The following is a 22077-nucleotide window of genomic DNA, read 5'->3' as shown; positions in this document are numbered from 1 at the left end:
GCGTTTTTGTGCCTCCTCTCGCGGGTATCTCCTGAATGGGAATAGTTCTCCCTCCACATAAGTGGACCCTATTCTTCGTTTATCTTTACCGAACCCCCTGATCTACTTGTGTCGTGGGCCCTCTGAGCAATCCTCGGTTTGGATCAATGTGAATCGTCATTTGGGAAGAGCTGAGTGCGACTCGGCTCCAGCACAGGATCGAGGTCAGGAGTGTCCTCCAATGGGTGCTGGCTTTCAGAGCTCGCGAGTATCACTACAACCAGTTAGCCTTTGAACGCTGCTTGACAGGAGGCACGAGATTTTAACATGTATATGACTTGTACACATGTCGGTGGATTTAAGTCTTATCACCGCTAAACTTGGAGAAGAGAGGTTTCCGGTGGTGGGGGGCAGTCATTGATTTTATATAAATTATCAAGACCCCTCTAAGCATTCCAATTAACTTTCAACTCAATCATAGAATATTACTCTATCGAAAACCATTCGAGACCTTCAACATGAATTCAACCATCATTCTCATTACCGGTCAGACACTCAGCTCTTAAGTTAGATTACAATTGCTAACATGATCACCATAGGTGCCAATTCCGGCGTCGGCTACGCCACAACCAAAGTCCTAGTCTCCGCCTCAAAAGACTTCCACATCATAATGACAAGCCGCTCTCTCACCAAAGTTAAAACCGCAATGGCCGAACTCGAAGCTTCGAAACCAGCAGGCTCTCTATCCGCCCTCGAACTCGACGTCACGGACCAGCAATCCGTCGACACCGCCGTCGCCCACGTCACCTCTCAATACGGGCATCTCGACGTCCTGATCAACAACGCTGCAATCGGCTCCCGAGGCCCAGACGTCATGAAGCGCTTCCAAGACTGCCTAACCACAAACGTCATCGGTCCCGCTGTCGTTGCGGCGGCTTTCAGACCACTGTTGCTCAAGTCCTCCAACCCTTACTCGCTCTTCGTGAGCAGCGGTGCGGCATCCATGGGCAAGGCGTCTGATCCGACGGATGCCGTTTACAAGGTTAATATCCCGAATGGAGGGGCGTATCGGGTGAGCAAGGCGGCGCTTAACATGCTGGTGTTGCAGGAATGGATTAAGTATGCGGAGACGGGGTTGAAGGTTTTTGCTGTGTGTCCGGGGTTTGTGAGATCCAATCTGAGGGGAAAGAGCGAGGAGGAGGTTAGTGGGTGGGGACAGGCGGGGGATCCGGTCGTTGCGGGGGAGATGATTTTGGGGATTGTGAAGGGGGAGAGAAATGCTGATGTTGGAAAGTTTGTTTGGAAGGATGGGGTTTATGCTTGGTGAAGACGATATGCATGTCTACATCTCGGTGAAGCCCTGACATAGCGGATTCTGAACCAGTCTGTTAGCGAGCTGTGGGTTTGATATGAATCTACCATGTAAGCAAATGTATGCATCCTACGGTGCTATTAGCCCGGCGATGTACATGAATTTCTAAGTAACATTGCAAAAGGTTTTGACATCCACTTGACGATACCAGTACAGTATATAAACACCTAGCAGATCTGCATCCTGCAATCCTCCTTCTTTAGATCTACTATCTCTTATGTAGGACGAGGATGATGAGGCTACGGGTAAAAATTGTATAGGGAAAAATGGATTCTGCTGGTCTATTTACGAACACGAAAGGAGACGAAATTGGGATATCTCTAGGCAGATCATCCTTGTTGATAAAGTTGTTCAGTCAGTCACTTCAATTCTTGACTGAGAGGATGCTATGTCAGTCCCGAAAGTCATTGGAAGCCAGTCAGGCTTTGGCTTCCCGAGGTGCGAGTAGAGAAGGCTGATACCACCACGACCGTTGCCTTTTACAAACAGAAACTCGTCCGAGGGGAAGCAGATTTCACTGCACAGTGACTGTTATATGTGTTATTTTCTAATCTGGGCTCTCGTTGCGTAGCGTTGTCATCGGCGTGAGTCAGCATGCACGTGCAATTGCCCCGGAAGGTCCACGGAATGTTCACGTGATTGGCATATCCTCTTTAACCCAAGGAGTATCCTTTCGTGTACATAAAGGACTCAATTACGTTCTCTGCTTGAATTCTCCGATATCCACTATAACATCATCTTCCTCTCATCACTTCAAATAGCAATCTCGAATTCCGAGTTGTCTCTAATGTCACCACCCCGCGTTCTGATCATAGGCTGTGGTGTCGCCGGCCCAGCCATCGCTCTTCTTCTGAAGCGCAAGGGCTACTCACCCATCATACTTGAGAAGGTACGCCAACTCGGCGATGTCGGCGGCTCATTGATGCTGTTTCCAAATGGGCTGAAAGTCCTTTCTCTCCTGGGTCTTTCTTCCCTCGCCACTGAAACAGCGCCAAATCTTACATGTCTGCGAGACATAAGTTCAAATGGGACAGAAATTGGAGACACGAAGCTTCCTGCAACGTGGAGAGCGAAGTATGGGCAACCTGCCTGTGGCGTCAAGCGTACGGCTCTCAATCTGGCTCTCAAGGAAGCTTGTCTCGATGCCGGTATCCCTGTACTTGAAGGATGGAAACTAAAAGACATAATCGAGACCGAAAACAGCGTTACAGCAATCGCAGAAGATGGACGAATGGAAGAAGGAGCTTTCCTCATAGGATGCGATGGCATCAAAAGTGCGACAAGGAACTTGGTTTTGAAGGGACACGGAATGCAGGAAGAAGATACAACGTTCACGAACCTCACTCAAGCAGGAGGCATGAGTCCCACGCCCTCGATCTTGAAGCAAACCCCAGGTATGATGAACTGGTATGGCGAAGGTGCACACTTCATCGCCTATCCCATCTCCAAGACTACCACTTCTTGGGCAATTACGCAAAGATCAAACATCGAAGAAGTAGAAACTTGGCAGCAAATGTCTGTTTCACAGCTTGCAGTCTACAAATCCAACTTACTTGCCGAATCCCAAACTTGGTGTGAACCAATACAGGATCTGATCAAAGGCTCAGAACGTCTGATAAAGTATGGACTGTTCGATCGTCCTCAACTCGAGAAGGAGAAATGGGTCAGTGAGGCTGGAAGATGTGTGTTGATAGGTGATGCGGCGCATCCTACAAGTCCACACTTAGGACAAGGTGCCAATCAGGCGTTAGAAGATTGTTGGCATTTGGCGAGGTTGCTGCCGGATGGAGAAGTCGAGATGGAGAGGAAGACGTTGAAAGAAATGTTTTTGGAATTCTCAGGACTGAGACAGCCGAGGACGGCTGCATTGGTGAGAGGTGCGAGGGCGCAGGGAGAGAGGAGGGTGGTGAGTGGGACAGAGGAGTGTAGGAGGAGAGATGAAGCGCTGCGGAGAGGGTGGATGGATGAGCTTGCGGTCGAGGAAAAGTGGGAAAGTCTGTTGAGGGAGCCTTTTTGAGTGTTGGGGTTTCATGAAAGGCAAAAGTTCTGTACATAGTCTCGGTTTAGAACAAGATGAGGAGTATCTGATAGGAGGAAAGACTGATTTGATGTTACCGCCTCCCGAAATAGATTGAAGCGAAGCGCGGCCCCTTGTCCTACACGTGACAGCTTGAAGGGTAAGCGATGACTAACCATTCAAGACTCTGCAGCTAAAAGTCTCGCATTCCTTTCACTTCCTTTTTCTTTCTCCACATCTACTCAAAAGCTTCAGATGATTCTCTTTCGTGTCATGGTATAACATATATCCTCCTCACGATCTATTTGTAAATTGCCCAACACGTTGCCGCGAAGCCGCGCAATCAATCATCCGTTCCATGCAATTAAGCGCTGAGAGGCCAAAATTTCGAGATCCTAATCCCTTTTGAAACGCGGTTATAGCTCCCTGCAGCTCACTATGCCCCTGTGATTGGGCATGTCCATCAGCGGGGTTCAGCGGCTTCCGCCCGTAAGATGCACTGTCATTGGGCGTGTTGTTAATCCTTGAGCTTGCAGATCGTTCTTAATTTATCCGTCAGCCATCCTCTTATCAAGCTCTCCATCGCTCTGGTTTCCCTGGTCTGGCATCCAACATTATTTATCCAGAAAAGTTCTGTCGGAAATTCGTCCTTCTAGAAGTCGTGCGATATGAAGTTCTTTGCAGTCCCTCTCGTTGCGTTGATCTATAGCACATACTGTGCAGCTGTCGAGAAGTACGATTACCCCACCTTTTTTGAACCCGGTCATTCCAGGCTGACACTTCACTCAGTATCCAAGAACGAAATGTCGAGCACAACGAGAGAGCTAGCACCGGGACATGCTCGATAGGCATCGCGAGGTGGTTCGGAAGCATCAGTTGGGACGCAACAGTGTATAACGTACCGCAAGCCATCCGCCAAGATGACAACATCATCGGGACCCTCACGAACGCCGAAATGGACAAGGGACAATCAATAACGATCCAAAGCCCGGCGAGTGCGATCACGATCACGAACGTTGACAATGCGCCTGTGTTCGACTACGATAGCTCAGAATTGAATGCTTCGATTACGGATCCGGCGACGGGGACGACGAAGGTTAAGCTGGACTTTGTGTTGCAGAGCGGAAATGTTACTTGGACAACGGATGACTGTTATGCGGGGAGTGTGGTATTCTCAGCCGGGTTGGAAAGCTGGAGCTGTGATTTCCCTTGTTCGGTGGAGGCGCCGCAGGTTAAGGAGCTGTGAGGGTTCGATATGATAGTGAGAGTTTGGAGTTTGGTTGGGTATATCATGTTAGTTGCGTGAATCTTTGTCTTGAGACCACAGAATGTATCGCGCTTGGTCTATCTTTCGATACCTTGATATTGTCACCTCTTTCTGTTGCATATTCTCTCAAATTGCGGTATGCATTAAGACAAACTTCCATTTGGTTCTGGCCCATCTGAAGTCGGCGCCAGAGCATCCTGCAACTTTGTGTACTTTAACCTAATGTCAGATATTCGTGACGGTGCCTGCTAGCGAGTCCACTAGCGTGTAATCGACCGCTGATAGAAGAACATTTGTCTCAACTCCGATCTTCTTTCCAGTTCACCGCGATCCACGAACACATCTTTCTTTCATTGACCAGATCTACCCTACAACCATGGACAGCTGTGAAGGTCTCAACATAGCAAACAATACCAACGACATACACATTCCCATTCCTATGAATATGGGACTTCATGCGTCACAGGCAATCGTGGAACAGTCGTCGCAGCCATCACGACTCGACCATCGTGCGCAATGATACTCTCGATCATACATCAACATCAAACCGAGCGCAAACCAGCATGGCTGCAAGCTATCAAGCTACCGCCATTCTTACATCTGCGTTTCCCTGGGAGAAGTTACCTTTCGAGCTCCGGGCGCAAGTCTTTCAAGAGGTGGATCGGCAATACCTTCAATCCAAGCAAGTTTCATACTTCAAATGGCGCCTTTCGATGCCTGCAATCGTTATTGCTTTGAGACAGCGTCCTATTAGTTATTACCATGCATTGCAATGGTTTGCAAAGGAAAACACACCTCTTATCTTCGATCTCGGTATCTCGTGTGCGCTTGGAGACATGAATGACGAAGAAGCTGCTGTGATCACGACAATCTCGATGGAGATGAGGTACGGACATCCTTCCCCCTATGAGAAATCGGCGCTAATTTTCTGCATAGCAAGCCCTTGTGTAAAAACACAGTCCGATACAATAAAACCGTATGGCCGAAGTCCAGACTCCAAAAGCCTGTAGCATTCACACAGCAGTTCCTCAGACTGGAGAATCTGCGGGAAGTCCGCTTAAATGTTGGGGACGAAATGAGCGATTCTGCTGGGTTCCCCACCTCCAACAGGGCATTCATCACGGAATGGCCTTTCTGGCTTGAAGGATGTAAAAAGTTGTCCATAGTGGAAGTCACAGTCACAATCAAAGACCGTAGTCAAGACGAACTAGCTCAACTAGCCTGGCGACAAACTGAGCGAGTCATGGTATCCCTGGTGAAGCAGATTTCGAAGAAACTCGGCATTGAAGGGAAGAAGGTTGACATGGACGTAAGAAATCGCCTCCACTACATCTCTGAATCTGAAGGATCAGTCTGGCGTTGGGAAGCAGAGGAGGGACAGTTCATGGACTGGAGTTGCGAGCTGGGTTGGTGGCAGGACTCGAAGAAGAACGCTCTTGAGGGGAAAGTTGACTTCTAGGGTGATCATCGCTTTGACGATTTCGGCTTCGAAGATGGGCGTTCTTTCCAAACTATGTTCGTTACGAGTCTGTGGTTTATCGAGAGATGCAGGAAGAGAGGGAGCTCTGGGAAATCTGAAAGCTTGATGATGGAGCCTAGGACTTGCTCAACTGTGGTCAGCCGATCAATAGACTCTTCTCACTTTTGCATGTAGGCCAAGACAGCAGAGAAATCATTGGACTATAGACTTGTTTGTTGACCTGCATGCATGATGATTTGTATATACGGCGCTGCTTGTGAATCTATGCTATCTGCCGCAGTCAAAACTCTAACTTCATTGAACACCAGTGTGAAGTTCAGCTCGATGCGCAAACCCAAAGCGGCAAATGTGCTTTTAGCACGCCTTGTTTAGCGCCGGATAGGTTTACTTGCTACTATAAATCCTCCTCCTACTATAGCTCTTCCTTTTGTCGTCAACACCTTCGCCCAGCCACAGTTTTGCACAATATCACCTCCTTGCAACAACTTCTTCCTTCGCAAACACCATCTGAGTCACCAAAACCTGCATGTCTTCCTCAATGGCGCAAGATTTCAATGAAAGCGCAATCTCTCCACGCCTTGATGGCCTCGTCTCTGTCGCCCAATCAAACAATACCAACAACCAGAGTGCATTTCCTTGGGAGAGACTTCCGTACGAGTTGCGCGGCCAAATTTTCAAAGAATTAAACAGCGAACGGAGCGGGAATAACGGTTCACCTTACTTCAAGTGGCAAGGGTCTATGCCTGCCCTGATTGTTGCTCTGCGAACTTCTCAATTGTCCTACAGCCACGTTTTGGAATGGTTTGAGAAGACGAACTCGTTCATTGTAATGGACAGTTCTAGTTCACACGATCTTGGAGATCTTACTACTAGAGAAGTCGGGCTGATTAAAGAGGTGTTTGTGGACATCAGGTATGGTTTCCTTTTCGTTGTTAAGGCTCTGAAACATCACTTATGAATCTAATCTCACTGGCAGTGGCATCTGTTTTCTCACTCGTGACCACAGTATAAACAGTGGGTCTCCTTGCGACTGGAAATGGAGAGAACCACGAGCATTTACGGAGCAGCTCCTTTCATTGAACAACTTACAACACGTTTCTCTGACTATAAATTCGGACCCTACGATAAGATGTGCACATTTTAAAGACATGATCTCATTTATGATCGGATGGCCTCGCTGGCTCCAAGGTTGTAAGCAGCTTTTGACTGTAGAGGTTGCTATGAGTCCAAGCGTGTCAAGGCGAGATCGGAATCTTTGCAACAGATTATTCCAGCAGGTTTCAGAAAAGTTGAAAATCACAGGAGGACAAGTAGTTATAGTCGACCCTCAGTCACACTATAACGAAGGAGTTCAGCTTTGTAGATGGGAATCTAGGAAGGGGATTTTCATGGATTCGTCAGAAGGGCTAGGCTGGGTTTGCCGTTGGAAAAGCCACCTTTGGCCTATTTGGAGCTTCTTTCATGACCGTCATGGCAGGCAACCTTAAGTTCTTGTGTGGCATCTCTGTTTTCATGACTTATGGCGGCGGTTCTGATAAATAACAATAAATGAAAGACTATTTGCATTACTTGAAGGCTGGCTATCACAACAAGTAAAGAGAAATTCTTAAAAAAACAATCGAACTGCCATTACTTTTCATCTTGAACAGCACCTCGAGGCTTCACGAGTTTGAGGTAGTATGGTATCAGACGTTTACCACCTATGCTCAGCATCTCTCTTCTCACGCCAGTGAAAACTATAATCATAATCTTGCCTTGAGTAAGATCTTACATCAAGCATTCACCTTCACTTAAGTGAAGACATTCGATACTAAGCTAATACTTGCTCACTAGCTTCAAGGGACAGGAGTGGTCCAATGACAACGCAGTATTAGATTTTGTTGCGCGTCGCAATTTTTTACTAGCGTACTATTTGAGGCCTAGTAAGTAAACACTTGATGCTAATTTCCACTGGGCTATACCTTAAGTATTGCAGCTTCTACCGAAACCATCTCCCTCCATCACCAACCCTTTTCCACAACTCCTCCCAAAACAGCAAATCACCTTCGAACATGCCTTCGGCACATATACAAAACGACCTTGGTGCGATAGCAATCCAAAAGGATGAAGCGCAGCGAAACCCAATCGCCAAGACCCTACTTGTGCAAGTTGACAGCCAGACTATTATTGAGCGTAACAAAGTCACTTCCGAGCAAGTTTTGGGAACCGCTGAGCAAGGGTTTGTGGCTCATGCATCCCAAGAACCAACGACTACTATATCAGAAATCGCCACTGTAAAGAAGATACCCACCTTCAACTAGGAATTGCTGCCTTTCGAGCTGAGAGAGCAGATTTTCCTGGAAGCCAATATCGAGCCCAGCCCGTCCAGAAACGGATCTCTTTTCAGATGGAAGGGAAGAGCACCGGCCATTGTTCAGGCTCTCAGATCTCTTCCTGTTTCGTATAATCATGCTCTCCAGTGGTATGCTCGCCTTGCAGAAGTCCATCTCGAATTCGGTAACGGATATGACTTGGTGAGATCTATGAAAAAGGCAGAATTGGATGTGATCACAAGCATCAAGATCGATGTTCGGTATGTATATTTTCATTCTAGAGGAATAGCCTCTGGTGGCAAGTACCAACTTCTTGGCTAGGCGCGCGTCTGATTTATTGAATCAACAACTACGAAACTTGCCTAATCTTCGAGAGGTCCATATTGGTTTGTCCAATGAACATATTAACTGGAAGTCAGAGATCTTGAACCGTTCGTTTGCGAATTCCCCTCCTGGCTGCAATACTCGAATAAACTCACCAAAGTCACTGTCGAACTTCCTACTGGCATGATGTATTTGAGGGAGCAAACCATGGTGGATAAGGTAGCAGGACGGGTCTCTAAGAAGCTAAAAGTTCGACATAAGTATATTGAGACACGCATTCGTCCAAAATTCCATGGAGACCTAGGACGACACAAACCCCGGTTTCATGCCTATGTTTGGGAATCTCCCCCCGGAAAAGTCATGGACTGGAGTAAGAGGCTTGGTGCGGAGTACAAGAAGTGAAGGAATTGCCCAGGTAGAGAGTGGGGGTACAAAGGTCTATGGGACAAGTACTTTTCTACGCAGTTGGATTCCCGGGATAGTAACTTTGTCTGCTAGTAGATTTATCAACTTATTACAGTGACACTTGGTACTACCAAGAAGAAAATTTGGTTTTGGATAGAGAGTTCTACACCCGTCGTGAGCATAACGGCTACCACGGATAGTTTGTATCTCGAACAATTAGTAGTGGCGGTGCTATGGCAGCAGAGACTGAAGGTAGAACCTCATTATAAAGAACTTTCTATCATGGTAAATCTTTGAAGTGATGATTTGATCAATACTCTTCTGTACGTTACAACTTGCAAGCTTCACGGCCTCCTTATTATATATCCGTTAAGTTACATAAATGCACTAGCTTTGAAGAACGGGACGTTGTGGAGGAGATTTTGTTCCTCGTCACCTATGATGCAATTCAGAGACGTCACGCCATGACTCCCACTTCCAGAGTTCTACTCGAACATTTTGACATGCGGCAATATTTCAATCTCAATTAGCACGATGTTATCAAGCTAAGACAAATTCAGCCCTAGTGGCTTCCCAGGAGGGAAAGCAACTACTAGCGCTCTAATACATCTATGTATATAAACCTGGAACTCGCAAGCTTTTCCAGAAACTTTCTTCCATTTGACAAACACTTTCTTTTTGCCATTCCTTCTCTAAAAACTTCTCGACACAACCAGATTTTATGTCATCATCAAGCGTCCACGATCCGTGCAGCGACACATCTCCAGTCGATGCCCTAAAGAAGCTGACATTCTCTGAAGAGATGCTCACTGACCGCAAAGAAGACAAGGGTGAATCGACGTCCGACAACGACCCAGACATGACTCTATCCACACGCCCAGTGCAAGCTATCTCTACGTTGCCAGAGCCGAAATGCTATTGGGAGCTTCTGCCCTTCGAATTGCGAGAGTTCATATTTTCTGAACTTCATTGTTCTCCTGACGACTACTCCGCTTCCTCTCACTGGACATCGCCTTTTACTTGGCAAGGATCAACATCCCCGTTTATGAAGGCATTGCGAACCCTGCCAAAGTCCTACGATCACGCGCTTCAATGGTTCGGTCGAGAAGCCACTCTGTCCCTTACCGGTAACCCTTGGTATCCGACGGGGTATCGCTTGTCGGCTCTGGATATCAGCGAGGCTGAGTTGAACGTCGTTCAACAAATCGATATTGACGCTACGTAAGACCACTTTCTGTTATTATATCTGTCTCTCGCTATTCCAGCTTTAGCAACGACTAATTACTAATAGCTTCATTGTCAATTGTACACAAGATCTCTTTGAAGAAGATGGAAAGACCGTTGTCAGGTTTGAGAAGCCCACTTGGTTCACTCGCCAGTTCCTAGATCTCCCAAGTGTGCGCAACGTTAGCATCGCCCTAGACCTCGACAATATTGACCAAGGTTACATGGCTGTTTTCTTGACCGAATGGCCATTGTGGTTACAAGGTTTCACGGCATTGGCCAAAGTCACCGTGAAAATTCCTCTTTGGGTCATGGACGATAGAGGTCGAAAAATGGTCAACGGCATTATTGGAGGTATCAACAGAAAGACAGGAGTCCGAGGCCAATTTGTGGAGGTTGAAAAGGACAAAAGTCTTAGACACGTTCACGAAGACGCTGAGGTTTGGGAATGGGAGGCCGTCGATGGGAAGTTTATGGATTGGACTCAAGAGCTTGGGAGAGAATACAAGTACCGTCAATGCAGAGACTCCAGGAGGGACTTTCAATTCTTCGACGACATCACACATACCGAGCTAGGGTTCGAAGATGGCAGCTTCTTCCTTGAGAATTGGCATTATTGTTGGCCGCCTTATGAAGGAAGATGTGACGAACAGTAATGCCTAGTAGAAAAGAAGGAGAGGCGTCAACTCAAACATGCTTGTACATTCATGATAAGATGCGGTAGATCAAGCATAGCTTTTCAATCATATTATGCTTCTCTTTGACTACTTCATGCCTCCAATGGACAACCGTGAAGCATTTGTTTGAAAGAGCAGATGATGTCATGTCTATCTTACACCATGAGCTTTTATTGCTAACCTGTAGTCTTGTCAATAGTTTTTGGCATTGTAGGACCTTTTGAGCAGCATGCTCCCGATGTCTTGTTGGCTAAGTGATGCCTACTAGCTCGCTTTGCGATAGAATCAGGCATAATGACCCCTCGTAAAGACTCACAAACTTTCAGATTTGATTCTTTGTCTGGATTGGAAGTCCGATCAAAATCTATAGAGAACCGGGAGAAAATATTCACTGTTGCTTAGATCTACGATTCGCTTTCAAGCGAGATCATCTTGCTTAATTAAAACTCTTTCTATAAAGCCTTGCACCTCCCCTCACTGCCACCTTTACAACCCTCCTTCCTACCTATTTTACTGAGCCACAAATCTGCTTGTGCCAGCTTCGAACGATCTGCAGCTGCGTTTACTTAAACTCGCCTGCTGCGACTGAATAGCCTCGTTGACATCGCTTCAATCATTGCACGAGTCCTATCATCCGACTCTCCTGTCCAAATGGATAACGCTTCGGTAGCCGTTAGTGAAGATGCTTTGGATATCTCTTCAGACGAGATATCTTCAAAAAGACCTCTCTCTTTTGACGATCTTCCACCTGAAATTCGAGACCAAATCTTTGCCAATCTCAACGAGTCGACGAAATACTGCAAATTCCTACGCAAGCCGTATTTCCTATGGGATCGAAGGCTGCCACCTTTAGTTGTCGCCCTTCGGAGTCTTCCACGTTCCCACGATCATGCTCTTCAATGGGTGGCAAAAGAGACTCTGCGCAAGTGCTACGAACCGAAGTATCCTTCTCATGGTCGACGTATGCCTGGTTCCAAACTGAACAAAGCAGAGCTGGCTTCAATCATCGGTATAGGAGTTGATATGAGGTAATATTCCCCACCGAGTTCTGATCCAAGCTGACGGATGACAGCCTCATCGTCAACGATCCCGATTACCGCTCGATCGACAAGCCAGCCTTCTTTCATGAATGGCTCCTCAGAATGCCCAATCTGCGATCTGTTCACCTTTATTTCAACTTTGCAAATGAAGTCCACACTTCCGACACAGAAGATTTCCTAACCCAGTTTTCCTTCTGGCTGGAAAGCTGCAACCAACTTTCCGAAGTCAAAATAGAGCTTCCTGTCTATGGTCTCAGCTACCATAAGCGCGAGAGTCTGCTGCAAGGCATATTGAGAAGAGTTTTTAAGCAGACCGGAGTGCAAGCCAAATTCATAGAAATGGTTCACGATGATTACAATGGCGCTTGCGAATACACAGATGCGGAGTTATGGCACTGGACAGCTCCCGAGGGTCAATACATGGACTGGACACAGGAAATTGGCTGGAAGTGCACGAAGAGATGCAGTGCTGCTAAGGATCCAACTTGGAATTTCTTCCTGGAGTTTTGCAGGTTGGACTTCGAGGATGAGAGGTTTGTTATCAAGTGGCAGGATAGCACGGTACCAAATTGGGGCTTTACCTACCATTGGTAATTGAAATCAGAATGCGTGCATCGGACTAAGCAGGAGTCGAGATCAAAAGCTCGTTTTCATGTGATACTGCGTTTATGTTCTAGTACTTCAAAGAAGCTCAAGATAGGAGAAGTGGCACTTCAATAATTCTTTCTCACCTGACTGGCCCACTACCCATTGTGAATCTAAGATTTCTCTGCCATGGGCTCAATATTGTCACTTCCAGAGCCAGTATTCTCCGCATTCTGACCGTAAATTAGATGTTCGACATTGACACGAGGGCCTTTGAACCATTTTCTAGCGTCAATAGCGTAGTAGGCGAGAGCGAATGTCATCTATACTTGTCAGTATTTGCACACAAAAGCATATGAGGTTAAGGAGAGGTTAAGGCATGGTTTCTAGAACCACGTCTGAGGTGTGACTAGTAGAGAGAAAAGAACCTACAGCTCCACCATAAATGAGACATGCTATAAATTGTTAGCAAAGATTTGGACATTGTCGGGGAGACTTGCTATAATTCATGGTCAAATCATTGAGATCTTTCCCCTTTACAGCCGGGACTACCAGTGGTCAGACATGGGGTTTCCCATTAATATATCTCCAGTCGAGACTTACAACAAAGAGCTGGAACGATAAGCAAAAGCCATGCCACAGCCACTGCGCCAACTGGGTTCGACCAACGGCCGAGATTCCAAGGTCCTAGATATCACGTCAATAATCAGCTTTATAATACAAAAGACAAAAGACATCAACCCACCCGGTTTGAATCTATCCCCAGCGAAGAACAGCTTGAGACCAAGCGGGGTGACAAAAGCAATGTACTGTGCAATTGCGCCTATACTGAAAACCGCACCAATCGCAACAGGGCTTGCGAACATCAACAAGCCCAACAAAGCAGCTATCAACAGAACAAACCAAGTACTATTGACAGGAGTGTGAGTCCTCGAGTTGACCTGGCTCCACCACCTGCTGCCAGGAATAGCGCCATCTCTCGAGTATGCAAAGACGACTCGAGAGGATGCAATCGTACAACCTTGACCAACGAAGAATTGAGCAATGATATTGAGAGCGAACATTGCCAGACCAGGATTCTTGCCAAGTACCTGGACGCATAGACTCGCCATTGGCTGGCCATATGCTCCGGCGACGACATCGTTAACATCTTTGACGGTATAGGCGATCACGAGGATGATGGCGAACCCGAGATAGAGACCCAGTTGACCGGTCAAGACAATAGCTCTGGGTCCTGCGATGTTTGCATTGGAGCATTCCTCACTCAAGTGGAATGGTGTGTCTTGCAATTCGAGTTAGTGAATGGTTGGAGCGAATGATGTGAAGCATATACCATAGCCTGACATTGTCCAGATCACTGAGAGGAATCCCATGATAAAGGCCCAGCCTGTTGGCCACTCAGTACCGTTCTGAACATCCACCCAGACAGTGTGATTGTCGTTAAATCTAGCTCCGTCAGCTACCTTTGTTACAATTTTGGATGAACATACCTCGGCTTATTGATGGCACCTGCGGGTAGCCAGATGACAAAGATGACGAGAACAATCACATTCGCAATCGTGCCTACAATATTGACGTAGCCCAAGAACTTAGTGGAGTTCATGGCAAGGCAGCCTTGTATGATAAGCAGGAGAAGAAACGTGAGGTAGAGGTGCCAGGTTTGTGGAACATAGTCTGGATATGATATCTCAGCAGCCGCCAAAATCATTGCTGCCATGGCGTAGTTCACTGAGCATGGTCCTGTTGCGAATCCTGGAATGTACTGTAAGTGTCGCTTCATAATTGCTGGGTAGCCACTGGATCTTACCAAGAAAGTTGGACCATCCAACGCACTGCATACATGTCAGCCCATTCCTTGCTTACTCGATGATTTGTTTCGGGAGCAATTTACCCAGGAAGCGAATGGACCCCAACCCTCAGGAGCGAGGACTGCAGACGCATAGTACAGACCACCAGCTGTTGGCATGCTGGAGCAAAGCTCAGCCATTCCAAAAACCACGCTCTGAATTAGAATACCGGCGACAATCCATCCCCAAATTGATCCTGCTTGACCGGAGTATCCCAGATTATATGTGAGCGTTGATGCGACCGAGGGAAGCAGCCCAAGCACCGAGAACGAGACGGAAAAGGATTCTATCCATGTGAAATCCCTGCTTTTGTCAGCCGATGAAGAACAAAGGAAAAAGTTCAATTGACCGTTTAAACTCTTGTTTGTAGCCGAGAGCGACCAGAACTTCCTCGTCGGCATCTGCGGTATGATCAAGTACAGCATGCTCTCCCTTTTTGGTGAAAATTGAGGTAACATGCAATGCCGTCTCGTCAATGGTATGCTTTCTACCGGCAGCAGTAGGTGCAGTCTGATCAGTCGACATAATTCAATTGTGGAATTTAAAACAAAAATTGCGGTTACGTTGTACCTGAATCAATATTCAAGAATCAAGACATGAACAGGGGAAAAGGGAACAAATCTCCAAAAGATATGACAGAGCTAGCCGATCTCTTATCTTTTACACAATGCTGTCAACATGATAAGCACTAAATAGCTGCCGCGTTCCGTCGATCGATAGCATTTACCCCGCGCACTACCTGGCCTGGATGTAGACACCCACCAATAGCAGGCCCAGGCCTGCATGCCAAGAAAGATAGAATAGATCACGTGCACTCGCTTGACTAGCGAGCTTAATAGGGGAGACTGCAAACGCTATTCACAATGTTGATTATTGAAATGTTGCATTTAGAAAAGGAATAAGATAGATAGCGCCACTAGGCTTCAAGCGTGAAGGCTCTGATGTTTAAGTTACGACTAGGAAAATGATCTTGAAAGACCCAGCTTAGTATGTTAGTGCCTGATATAATTACGGACTTCAGAAACGTACGAAGTAAAGGCCAATAACTCTACGTTCGAGCCTTGCTCGGGCTCCGCTTGTGCACTAATTCTTATATAATATTTGTTTCTGATTTCTCATTAAGAATATTATCTCCTTGACATCACAAGTACTAATAAATACGCTCACAATATATATAATTTTAATATTTTTTACGTTTCGGAAAATAATCGTTATGAATTAAGGGAAAAAATGGGGTTTTTTACTTTAATTAATATTGTTTTTATAATTATTATTATAAATGGCTTTTCATCTAACGAACTGCTTTCTCACATTAATTAGCAAATCGTGAAACAGAACCCGAAGATCTTCTGCAGATATAATGATATCACGCTCTTGCACCATGGGATATTCTCTCAGACCTTGAGGAAATTGTATGGTCCTGCTGCTATTACACAATTTGGAGAAGTGCCTGAGCCTTTGGAGTGCATAATTGTACGTGTCTTTCCACGAAAGCAAGGAAAAAGGCAGACTGGCTTGATTCACATTGCGCAGTCCATCATCACGCTGAGAAAGAGCAAAGGTCGTGAGAAGAATGTAGAGAGACTTTTGATTCGATATGGTATGCACAGCGAATGAATATCGGGCAGAATTTGCCCATTGACTTTCAATTCAAGTCTACATATGCCTGTCTCTGCAATATTCCAGTATGTCAAATCTGAGGCTTCAGAGATCTCTCAGCTCGATCTGAGGTAGCAAGTCCTTATGCGCCCCGCCCTCATTTCTCTATCCCAAGCCCAGCGCTTCACCAATGCAGCATCCAGGGTGCCATCGAGCATTTCAACCACGTACTTGCCAATAGTAGGCATGAATTTCCATCCGTGGAATGACCCTGCCGTTGCAATGAAGAGACGTCTGCAATGAGGATGGGGAGCAATGATGAAGTCTTGGTTTGGCGTCACAGCATTCCAACAAACTCTGCACTCGTCAATCACAACTTTGTCGGCTTTTGGTCCGAGAATTCCCTTCCTGACGATGTCTAACCTTGCTTTTAGACCAGTGCTGGGTGAACGTTGTGCTTCATCGGATTCGTCAGGAGGCATCGAGAATGATTGACAAGAAGCAGGATGGTGGCAAGTGTTTTTGTAACTTTCATCGCGACAGAATTTGACGGTGTATGGTTCATTTGCTTCAAGTGGTGGAGTGAGAGGCATGATTTCTCCTGTTGTAAAAGTCAGGACAAAACGTCAATTTCAGAACACAAGTTGCGCAGAATCCCGTGAGGTTTCGTGGAAAAAGCATACCTTGGGTTGAGTGTATGGCATGCACCGTTACTGGAATCTCTGTGTATTTCTTCCCATCCTGGGCACTCAGATTGACAACCCCAGTGATCACAGCCGCGGCAACGATACGGTCCCCAACTTGGAGCTCAGGTCTCTTCGGTGCACTGTCGGCTATGAGCTTAGCAGTCAGAGCCCCTGCGGATAAGATGAGTCTCTCAGCAGTGAGCGGCTTGCCATCCTTGAACTTGACTCCAGTACAGCCCCCTGCATCATCGAATGTGAGCGTTGAAATTTCACCTTCAACATAATTGACTCCCAACTTAATAGTGGCATCGGTCAAAGCTTTCAAAGCCTTTGTGGCTTCTGCCCACCCACTCTTCTCATTGACAAATATCTCTTCGATACCGGTGAAGTCGGTTGTCTCAAAGAAGCTGCCGTAGCGCTTCTTGAAGGCCTCGACTGTGATAAGCTCGGGAACAACATCTGTATTCAGCTTTTTGTAATTGTCAATCATCTCTCTGCCTAGTCCTGTATTGTCGGTGTTGATCAAACCGCTTTCGTGGTAGAAAGGTTTGTAGAGAGGGTCAGTTCGCCAAAGATGAATGGCTTCGAGAGCCTTTTCCATGTAGAAGAGGTCTCCATAGTCAGCACGAACGACTTTGTTCCAGTCCCATGGGGCAGCCAAAGGGCAGGGATACGGAGTTTGGTCCACGAGGCTTATCGTCGTCCCTGGGTACTTCTTAGCCAGATGGCATGCAGTTGAGACGCCAAAGATGTCAGCACCAATGATGTGGGTGGAGACAAGGACGAGCATTGGTCTGGAAAGCCTCTCCTGAGAAGTTCATGGATTAGACACAGGAATTTGGTCTAAAATAAACCTCTTTCGATCGTATCACCACTCTAATAGGATGTTAGAGCATCATGGATGATAGATGAGCTAGGAAGCTACGAAACGGCATGTTCATCGTCCAGGGCTCAACACCATGACGAGTGGAGATGCTTAGAAAGCTGATATATCACTTGGCTGCATAGACTCCTGATGGGCCATTGTGAGGCGACACAATTTCAAGTTGATTTCGAGCACAATGAATTTTCTAATCTACTTCTACGAGACTATCATAACCACTAGTTCAAATTAGCGTTATCTAATGCGGACTGTGAAGCCGCACCTAGCGTGATCCACTTGTTTGACTTTGTCAACAAAGCCTCATCTCCAGCTCTAGAAAATCTAACTCCCATTCTCATCAGAACAAACACAACGATGAGACCTCTGGGAAAAGGATCAGCCATGGCTTCCGATAAGATGGCCGTCGTGCGACACTCAACTGATCCCTCCTCCGTTTCCACCCTACGAGATCATGTAACCCATGGTTCCATAACCCCGCTTTCCGGCAATGAAGACGATCTCTTGAGCGAAACAGCGACCAAAGTGCTTTCGGAGGATCAAGCAACTTGGGGCAAGGAAGCTTATGATACTTGGGGCGGAACAATTGGCAAGAAGACTTACGATGCCTGGAACGTTCCGATGGGGTTTCCCTGGGAGGCTCTACCCTACGAGCTACGAGAGAAGATGTTCGAAGACGTTACAAGTCCCCACTTCTCATCTTGGAAGAATTTGGACTTCCAAAGAACACACTTAATCGTAGAGCTCCGCGAGCTACATCCACTAGTGGTCGCCATGAGAGGTCTGCCCATCTCCCACGCTCATGCTGTTGAGTTTTTCAACAAGATATCGTGTTACCATATGAATGTCTATACAGGCTTTCAGCTTACAGGCATGAACAAGCTTGAGTTAGCAGGAGTCCGGAAGCTGTACTTAAACATTGGGTAAGCTTTCGGGAAATTTGCCTCCTTAAAGTCTACAATCAGACGTACTAATATGTTGTCAGAGAAATTGAGACGACGCTCCCATATGCCCAATTCCCTCAACCTCATTGGGCTCAATTGTTTACGGGCTTCAGAAAGCCAAAGTGGTTCACAGATTACTTCCTTCTCAATGTAGCCAATGTTCAAGAAGTTACTATCGTGTCCTACAGATATCATCCTTCAGTATCATTCATCTCCGAGTTCCCGTTCTGGTTACAGGGATTCAAGAACCTCAAACTTCTTGAGGTGTGGATTCCAACCAAGACTGGCATAATCTCAGCCAAGCGACGCAAGGGATTGATGCGAGGATTGAAGAAGAGAGTCTTGCGAAAGATGGGAGTCGAAGGGGTTGCAAGCGAGAGTGAGCACGTCGGATTACAACCTTGGACATGGGAGGCTAGTGAAGGTCAAAGTATGGATTGGTCTCAAGAGATTGGTTGGCCCTGGAACCTACCGTATCGTCAAACTCACCGAAACAAGAAGCGCACCTCAAAGGTTTGTTATGAGCTAAGTATGAATGGTGGCGGCTTCATTCTGAAGAGCGTAGAGTCTGATGAATCCCACGAACATTCGAATTGTCCATTTCCGTATTGGGGCTAGGAAAAGAGGAGCGGGAGTTATCGCTTGGTCTCATTGAGATTGCTAAGAACTATCTGGGACGTGGACTTTATCACGTAAGATCTTACGTGTTGATTTCTTTGCCTGATGGTTGCAAAGTCAGATAAAGAGAGGATGAAGGAGTGTTGGAGTTTGTAAGACCATAAAGATGTACGTGGGACAAGATCTTTAGATTGACACCCGGCAATGATGGAGCACTTTTTAGGGGTAATCGACGCTTTGTCAGATTTTGTCGTTACCAAAATTAAACTCTCTTTTTCTACCAATAAAAATGTATTTGAGCACCCGAAGGTAACATTGCCTTACACCACATCTCCCTGTGATAATTCTGACTACTAGTTCTCTTACTCTAGACTCGGTCAGTGGAGAATCTACAATAATATTCAAGCAGCTATCATGGCGGGAAGGCTCACGTGATCGACAAACTTCTTGCTAATAGTTCGTACGATCTGTATCAATTCGCTCTTTATTTCTTTCTCGATAGATTAGATTAATCCTGAGACAGAATTGACTGTCCCTTCCATCGTTGAGAAGATAGATCCATCCATGTCACCTGCTTGCTTAGTAACCTGAACACGGCTCATCGTCTCCACTTTACTGGCTGATAGTGAAGACGACATGCCACCGCTGTCAAATGCCTCAAAGTGGAATTGGCGTTACACAACATCTTTCCCTTGCACCCATTTCGTCCTGAGTATTCCGTGAAGAGCTACTCTTGCCTCCCTGATGGACTCGAAAGAGTCGGGAAATGCCCATGGGCATATCCCGGACAACGCCACTGCCAACGGTTCTGGACCTGCAATACCAAGCTCAGCCATGACTTCGAACTCCGGAATGAGGGAGGTGGAAGAGGATTCTACCCAAGACGTAGGCGCTATAAACAATTATGAATCGTCTGAAAGTATGCACCAAAGCGAGGAGGCTATAAATCCTACAAGCTTTGAAGCCTCACCCGCGGAGGTGTCCGAAAATCGCCAAAACGAGGTAAAAGCTTTAGATGAGGTAAAATCTATGCCAATGGAGGAACACTTGACTACAGAAGCAGATCCTGTCGAGGCGACGCCAGGAAAGGAGGAAGCGCCTGCAAGTTTTGGTGCAGCTCCCGGTGGAGACGTTGCTCAGCAGTCCTCGATGGGAGGAGCTGAAGACATTACCGCTCCGGCAGAAACCCAAGCGCTTGAAAATCCCGTATCCAATGTTGCAGACTCGAGCAATTCTCAGCCTATTGAGTACGAATCACATCCTGACATAGAGGTCGATTCAAATGTAAGTCTCAATTCTTGAAATCAAGACAACATATTGACTCTTGCCGTCAAAGCCACGAGCAGACAATTCAGATGCAGATTCGGCTATAGGATCGATGCCAGGGTAAGTTTTGTATACTGTCGTGGCGAGCATTGGTTTGACTTTACGCAGAAGCTCAACTGTTTCTCTTCGCGAGAGCGTTTTCAATTATATCGAAGGTCAGGATTAGACTCTCATGATAGACAGGCTATATGCTAAAAAGAGAGCAGAGAATGGACGTACTTATCATGCATTTCATGCTGGTAGTAAGTAGAGCTCGCTCCCACTATCTTCCTTGTGCTAATACACGTCAAACAGAATACGTTCTTCCTAATGATGAAGTGGAACAGGAACGGCTCGGTATTGACTCCTGAAATCCAAACTCATCCTTTGCGTTTAACTAAGTCCTGTACAGATCTTCAGCATCACCTTTTCGTCATGACCATGAACAACAAACTTCACTTAGCCCCCCTCAAGAATCCTCAAAATGTACTCGACATCGCGACTGGAACTGGAATATGGGCTATCGAATTTGGTATACATTCCATACTTTGATATCTGTGCCATCACTGACTTATGGTAGCCGAAGAGTATCCCTCAGCTGCAGTACTTGGGACGGATCTCAGTCCTATACAGCCTGCCTAGTTTGTCCATCATTCCACTCTTCGACATCAGAACTAATATTCCCCAGCGTTCCAGCAAACTGTCGATTCGAGATCAACGACGCCGAAGAAGAATGGATTTTCTCCCAACCATTCGACTACATCCACGGCCGAGCGTTAGTCACATGCTTCCGTGATCCACCTTCAGTCATTGCCAGTATCTACGAAAACCTGGTTCCAGGCGGCTGGTTTGAATTCCAGGACCCAATCATGCCTCTTCGGTCCATCGATGGCTCCCTAGAAGGCACAGCCTTTGATGAATACCAAAAACTGTGTATGGAAGCAGGTACGAAATTGGGTAGACCATGGACGAATGGGAAGAATTACGGGAGGTGGATGAGGGAGCAGGGATTTGTGGATGTGACTGAGAGAAGCTATTACTGGGCTACTAATCAATGGGTGAAAGGAAGACAGCAGAAATTGCAAGCGCTGTGGCTGCAAGAGAACTTGAAGGAGCTGATACCTGCTTGGGGGTTGGGCACGTTGTCAAGAACGTTGGGTTGGAGTAGGGAGAGAATCGAGATACTGATTGCGAGGGCAAGAGAGGATTTGAAGGATCCAAACATTCATGCTTATGCTGAATGCTATGTTGCTTATGGAAGGAAACCTCATTCGACGACTGGGTGATGGCATTCATAGCTACGACCAACGTAATAAGAAACTGCTCTATGCTCCTCAACTTTGTGATGTCCGATCACTCGTCTCAATTGCCACGTCCATCCCGTAAAAGAATCTGTGCGACTCCACTCAGCTTTCCATGCCCAAGATTTGTTGTCTCAAAGTACCAAGTCCAATCAATAAGAAGGCCCCAACCAGTGTGACCCCCATCGGGTATCCATGCCCAAAACCTGCTGTCC

At 46.5% G+C, this 22077-nt stretch overlaps 12 protein-coding genes across 12 annotated transcripts; 10 read left to right on the top strand and 2 right to left on the bottom strand.

The window, feature by feature from the left end:
* Window positions 1–50: 50 nt before the first annotated feature.
* Window positions 51–1306, top strand: LY89DRAFT_761935 (short chain dehydrogenase/reductase; the record flags this gene model as incomplete). The annotated part of the gene is made up of 2 exons (XM_018221559.1): window positions 51–525; window positions 579–1306. The coding sequence occupies exons 1-2, from the start codon at window positions 498–500 to the stop codon at window positions 1304–1306; spliced, it is 756 nt and encodes a 251-aa protein (XP_018063731.1). The 5' UTR covers window positions 51–497.
* A 759-nt stretch (window positions 1307–2065) lies between these two features.
* Window positions 2066–3368, top strand: LY89DRAFT_657727 (FAD/NAD(P)-binding domain-containing protein; the record flags this gene model as incomplete). The annotated part of the gene is made up of 1 exon (XM_018212441.1): window positions 2066–3368. Exon 1 carries the CDS (start codon window positions 2139–2141, stop codon window positions 3366–3368), a length of 1230 nt encoding a protein of 409 aa, XP_018063730.1. The 5' UTR covers window positions 2066–2138.
* A 246-nt stretch (window positions 3369–3614) lies between these two features.
* On the top strand, window positions 3615–4926 carry LY89DRAFT_690407 (uncharacterized protein). Its single transcript, XM_018216095.1, has 2 exons — window positions 3615–4101; window positions 4158–4926. Exons 1-2 carry the CDS (start codon window positions 4037–4039, stop codon window positions 4612–4614), a joined length of 522 nt encoding a protein of 173 aa, XP_018063729.1. The 5' UTR covers window positions 3615–4036; the 3' UTR covers window positions 4615–4926.
* Window positions 4927–5198: 272 nt separating this feature from the next.
* Window positions 5199–6292, top strand: LY89DRAFT_788250 (uncharacterized protein; the record flags this gene model as incomplete). The annotated part of the gene is made up of 2 exons (XM_018223152.1): window positions 5199–5521; window positions 5572–6292. 2 exons carry the CDS (start codon window positions 5199–5201, stop codon window positions 6092–6094), a joined length of 846 nt encoding a protein of 281 aa, XP_018063728.1. The 3' UTR covers window positions 6095–6292.
* A 349-nt stretch (window positions 6293–6641) lies between these two features.
* On the top strand, window positions 6642–7073 carry LY89DRAFT_676169 (uncharacterized protein; the record flags this gene model as incomplete). Its single annotated transcript, XM_018213565.1, has 1 exon — window positions 6642–7073. One exon carries the CDS (start codon window positions 6642–6644, stop codon window positions 7071–7073), a length of 432 nt encoding a protein of 143 aa, XP_018063727.1.
* Window positions 7074–8166: 1093 nt separating this feature from the next.
* LY89DRAFT_741087 (uncharacterized protein) lies at window positions 8167–9153 on the top strand (the record flags this gene model as incomplete). The annotated part of the gene is made up of 3 exons (XM_018220661.1): window positions 8167–8388; window positions 8446–8687; window positions 8847–9153. The coding sequence occupies 3 exons, from the start codon at window positions 8167–8169 to the stop codon at window positions 9151–9153; spliced, it is 771 nt and encodes a 256-aa protein (XP_018063726.1).
* A 724-nt stretch (window positions 9154–9877) lies between these two features.
* On the top strand, window positions 9878–11036 carry LY89DRAFT_676168 (uncharacterized protein; the record flags this gene model as incomplete). Its single annotated transcript, XM_018213564.1, has 2 exons — window positions 9878–10377; window positions 10448–11036. 2 exons carry the CDS (start codon window positions 9878–9880, stop codon window positions 11034–11036), a joined length of 1089 nt encoding a protein of 362 aa, XP_018063725.1.
* A 672-nt stretch (window positions 11037–11708) lies between these two features.
* On the top strand, window positions 11709–12691 carry LY89DRAFT_676167 (uncharacterized protein; the record flags this gene model as incomplete). Its single annotated transcript, XM_018213563.1, has 2 exons — window positions 11709–12085; window positions 12130–12691. The coding sequence occupies 2 exons, from the start codon at window positions 11709–11711 to the stop codon at window positions 12689–12691; spliced, it is 939 nt and encodes a 312-aa protein (XP_018063724.1).
* Window positions 12692–12740: 49 nt separating this feature from the next.
* LY89DRAFT_690406 (amino acid transporter-like protein) lies at window positions 12741–15134 on the bottom strand. The gene is made up of 10 exons (XM_018216094.1): window positions 14879–15134; window positions 14574–14832; window positions 14490–14514; window positions 14173–14434; window positions 14016–14128; window positions 13428–13964; window positions 13286–13369; window positions 13183–13230; window positions 13115–13137; window positions 12741–13005 (listed from the first exon to the last, which is right to left on the bottom strand). Exons 1-10 carry the CDS (start codon window positions 15052–15054, stop codon window positions 12856–12858), a joined length of 1677 nt encoding a protein of 558 aa, XP_018063723.1. The 5' UTR covers window positions 15055–15134; the 3' UTR covers window positions 12741–12855.
* A 1110-nt stretch (window positions 15135–16244) lies between these two features.
* On the bottom strand, window positions 16245–17604 carry LY89DRAFT_741083 (sarcosine oxidase-like protein; the record flags this gene model as incomplete). Its single annotated transcript, XM_018220660.1, has 2 exons — window positions 16245–16729; window positions 16812–17604. 2 exons carry the CDS (start codon window positions 17602–17604, stop codon window positions 16245–16247), a joined length of 1278 nt encoding a protein of 425 aa, XP_018063722.1.
* A 474-nt stretch (window positions 17605–18078) lies between these two features.
* On the top strand, window positions 18079–19433 carry LY89DRAFT_761925 (uncharacterized protein; the record flags this gene model as incomplete). The annotated part of the gene is made up of 3 exons (XM_018221558.1): window positions 18079–18475; window positions 18551–18617; window positions 18680–19433. 3 exons carry the CDS (start codon window positions 18079–18081, stop codon window positions 19254–19256), a joined length of 1041 nt encoding a protein of 346 aa, XP_018063721.1. The 3' UTR covers window positions 19257–19433.
* A 473-nt stretch (window positions 19434–19906) lies between these two features.
* LY89DRAFT_788248 (S-adenosyl-L-methionine-dependent methyltransferase) lies at window positions 19907–21898 on the top strand. Its single transcript, XM_018223151.1, has 8 exons — window positions 19907–20540; window positions 20593–20642; window positions 20691–20737; window positions 20789–20824; window positions 20877–20918; window positions 20974–21093; window positions 21142–21202; window positions 21250–21898. Exons 1-8 carry the CDS (start codon window positions 20001–20003, stop codon window positions 21845–21847), a joined length of 1494 nt encoding a protein of 497 aa, XP_018063720.1. The 5' UTR covers window positions 19907–20000; the 3' UTR covers window positions 21848–21898.
* The last annotated feature ends 179 nt before the right edge of the window (window positions 21899–22077 follow it).

This window comes from Mollisia scopiformis (genome assembly GCF_001500285.1).
Source record: "Mollisia scopiformis unplaced genomic scaffold LY89scaffold_29, whole genome shotgun sequence".
In the NCBI taxonomy this organism is placed as follows: domain Eukaryota; kingdom Fungi; phylum Ascomycota; class Leotiomycetes; order Helotiales; family Mollisiaceae; genus Mollisia; species Mollisia scopiformis.
The sequence above is the reverse complement of the archived record's forward strand: the minus strand, read 5'-3'. Positions and strand labels throughout refer to the sequence as shown.

Bases quoted from the DNA above. Each gene is read 5' to 3' on its own strand.
- LY89DRAFT_690407 (XM_018216095.1), top strand. From the start codon at position 4,037: ATGAAGTTCTTTGCAGTCCCTCTCGTTGCGTTGATCTATAGCACATAC. The intron at 4,102-4,157 runs GTACGATTACCC...CACTTCACTCAG, and splicing joins TACTGTGCAGCTGTCGAGAA to TATCCAAGAACGAAATGTCG.
- LY89DRAFT_788248 (XM_018223151.1), top strand. From the start codon at position 20,001: ATGGACTCGAAAGAGTCGGGAAATGCCCATGGGCATATCCCGGACAAC. The intron at 20,541-20,592 runs GTAAGTCTCAAT...TTGCCGTCAAAG, and splicing joins ACATAGAGGTCGATTCAAAT to CCACGAGCAGACAATTCAGA. The intron at 20,825-20,876 runs GTAAGTAGAGCT...CACGTCAAACAG, and splicing joins TCATGCATTTCATGCTGGTA to AATACGTTCTTCCTAATGAT.
- LY89DRAFT_690406 (XM_018216094.1), bottom strand. From the start codon at position 15,054: ATGTCGACTGATCAGACTGCACCTACTGCTGCCGGTAGAAAGCATACC. The intron at 14,515-14,573 runs GTAAATTGCTCC...ACATGTATGCAG, and splicing joins GGGGTCCATTCGCTTCCTGG to TGCGTTGGATGGTCCAACTT. The intron at 13,231-13,285 runs GTAAGTCTCGAC...GACCACTGGTAG, and splicing joins TATCGTTCCAGCTCTTTGTT to TCCCGGCTGTAAAGGGGAAA.